We start from the raw sequence: 2,644 nt of genomic DNA on the forward strand, positions 1-2,644 counted from the left end.
CCTAGTCCGGCGCCGCCCCCGCCAGCAGAAAGCTGGGCCCTGCTGGCCTGGACTCGGTCCCTCCTTCTTCCTCCGCCCGGGCTCGGGAGGGCAGGAGAGCCCGGGGTGGGCGTGGGATCGCTGGAGCGCCGGCTGTTTAACAGCCTAAGGCCCGCAGAACCCTGGCTTTGTCAAGGAGCGCACGTTCAGGCCACAGGGGACTCAGGTCGCACAGCGGAGCTCCCCAGACCGGAAGGATCATCTTCCCGTTTGGAATTGATTTTTCCCCCTCCCCTGTCTGGAGGTCTCTACAAAGTCCGGTCCTTCCTCAAGTCAGGGATGTGGAGTTACCCCACCACCACCACCACTACTGTCTGTGCTTCTCGGCTGTAGCTGTCCCCCACCCTACCCCTTGTAGGCTGCTGGGGACCGTGTCCCCAAAGCCAGCTCAGACCAAGGAGGTGGAGGGAGAGGGGAGGCTGGTGGCTGACCTCTCCCCTTCCTCAGATGCCAAGGGGTCCATCCGAGAGATCATCCTGCCCAAGGGTTTGGATCTGGACCGGCCCAAGAGGACTCGCACGTCCTTCACTGCAGAGCAGCTCTACCGTCTGGAGATGGAGTTCCAACGATGCCAGTACGTGGTGGGCCGCGAGAGAACCGAGCTCGCCAGGCAGCTCAACCTCTCCGAGACCCAGGTACCCGGCAGCCAGGCTGCACACACTTCTACACCAGGCTTCCGCCCCACCAACACCTGCCTGCTCATTCTCATTACCTAACCTGGCTTTGGACAGAGCTTCTCCAGGCAGGTGGAGGAGATGGAGCGGATGGGGAAGAAAGGTCTAAAGGTTTCTTCCCTTTTCATAAACCGGGCTTTTCCCATGTAGATAGATACCCACATCTTCCAGGGTCTACATTCTGTGCATGTTGGCCTGGCCCAGGAGGCCCAAATCCTATCCTTTAGTAATTTATAAAGGTTTCCAGTCTTGAAAATTTTCTGTTCACTTCTGCTTGTACAAAGAACTGACTTTTTGTCTGTTTTGCAGACCCCATTTCAGCCAGATTTTTAGTCACCACTCGCTTTGGGGCCCCAGCTTTATGAAGCACCCAGGCCTATTCTGTAGGAAGTGGGATTAGAAAGATACACAATTTAGCTATGCCCCAATCTGGCTGCCCTGCCCTGCCCCTTAAAGCTCTTTCTGGTTTTGTGCTGTGCTAGACCCAGTCCTGAGCACCACTCTGGCCTCCTAGGAGGGCTTCTGTGCTTGTGGCGTGAGATGTGAGATGGGCGATGGATCTCTGGGCCCTTAGAGCCTATGCTTTAGATCTTAACATCAAACCTGTATGTTACCCAAGGTGGCCCTGTGATCCCTGAGCCTAGGGTGAGTGTAGGACTAAGAACTCTGGGCGCTGGTCAAACCAGGCCACCAGCTTGGCCTAGGTAAGTCAGCTTTCTTTTTGAGGACTAGTTTCTCTCCCAGTCCCCAGCTTTGAAGCAGATGGGGTTCATTTCAGGTCTGGGATTCTGGGAACTGATGACAGAACACATGGGATGTTCCTTTGTAGTTTGAATAGGCACAGTAGCTTTCCCTCATCTTTCTGCCACTACCCCTTTTTAGTTTTCAAAATCTAGACTGGGTAGCTTTTCCATCCAGCTGTCACACAGTATTTTGGGTTACTGCTAGGTCTGAAGAGGGGAAGAAAGAATAGGAATTGAGAGGGCAGGCTGGTGGAGAGTAGTATTTGGTCTCCGCCAGCCTCCTATCTTCCTTTCATGATTCCAAAGTTCATGGTGGAGAAATCAGGAGTGGTAAATTAAGAGCATCACTCAGACCCTCAAACTAGCTGGTTGCGAGGGGTGGGGGTAGAGAAAGCCCTGCCTCTAAATTCATCTTGCACAAATTATTCCTTTTACAGACACCTTTCCTGCTTGCTGCTGGTTTATGGTCAAGTCAACCTAACAAGCAGAAAACATTCACTTCAGGGCCTCAGCAGGAATGGCACTTCTGGGGCTAAATTTGAATGCATCGGGCCGTGGTCTAGGTCTAGAAAGGCCGAGAAACCCCCCTGTTAGCCAGCTGCTCCCCACATTGCATCTTGATTCAAACATCACACCCTCTATTGAAAATTGGGGCTCTCAGGCCAGCTGACTGGCACATCTATGAACCCCAAATCCCAGGCCGCGGTAACGCGGTAGCCCAGTGAAATCTTTCTGGTCTTCCTTTGAGTTAGTGTCATGGATATTTTTATTACTTTGTGTTTTGTAACCGAAGCAGGCTGAGGCCTGCTTCCATGACCCGGAAGCTCAGCCCAGTAGAGCCCTGTCCCCCTTCTGGCGGCTGCAGCTTCGCCGAGCTCCTGCCGCCGCCAAACCTCTCCAGAGGCACCGCGGCCAGTGGGGGTGCGGCTGGGGTGGGGGTGTAGGAGTCCTCGTGCCCCAGGAGCCTGCTCCTTGACACTTGTCTTCCTTGTTCCCCTCTTTCACCCTCCCGGTATCCCCGCTCGCAGGTGAAGGTCTGGTTCCAGAACAGGCGCACCAAGCAGAAGAAGGATCAGGGCAAGGACTCGGAGCTGCGCTCTGTGGTGTCGGAGACTGCGGCCACGTGCAGCGTGCTGCGGCTGCTGGAGCAAGGCCGCCTGCTGTCACCGCCAGGCCTGCCCGCGCTGC

General features: G+C 55.1%; 1 protein-coding gene across 1 annotated transcript in view; it reads left to right on the plus strand.

Annotated features, from left to right (window-relative positions):
* Positions 1-2,644, plus strand: part of Vax1 (ventral anterior homeobox 1) — a 5,511-nt gene that overhangs the window by 974 nt on the left and 1,893 nt on the right. Inside the window, exons 2-3 of the mRNA XM_010634661.2 lie at positions 487-674; positions 2,485-2,642. Of these exons, the coding sequence (XP_010632963.1) occupies positions 487-674; positions 2,485-2,642 (346 nt within the window). The remainder of the gene's footprint in view (positions 1-486; positions 675-2,484; positions 2,643-2,644) is intronic.

The sequence above is a fragment of the Fukomys damarensis genome, unplaced genomic scaffold, assembly GCF_012274545.1.
Source record: "Fukomys damarensis isolate Sample0158 unplaced genomic scaffold, DMR_v1.0_HiC HiC_scaffold_8, whole genome shotgun sequence".
NCBI classification, from domain to species: Eukaryota; Metazoa; Chordata; class Mammalia; order Rodentia; family Bathyergidae; genus Fukomys; species Fukomys damarensis.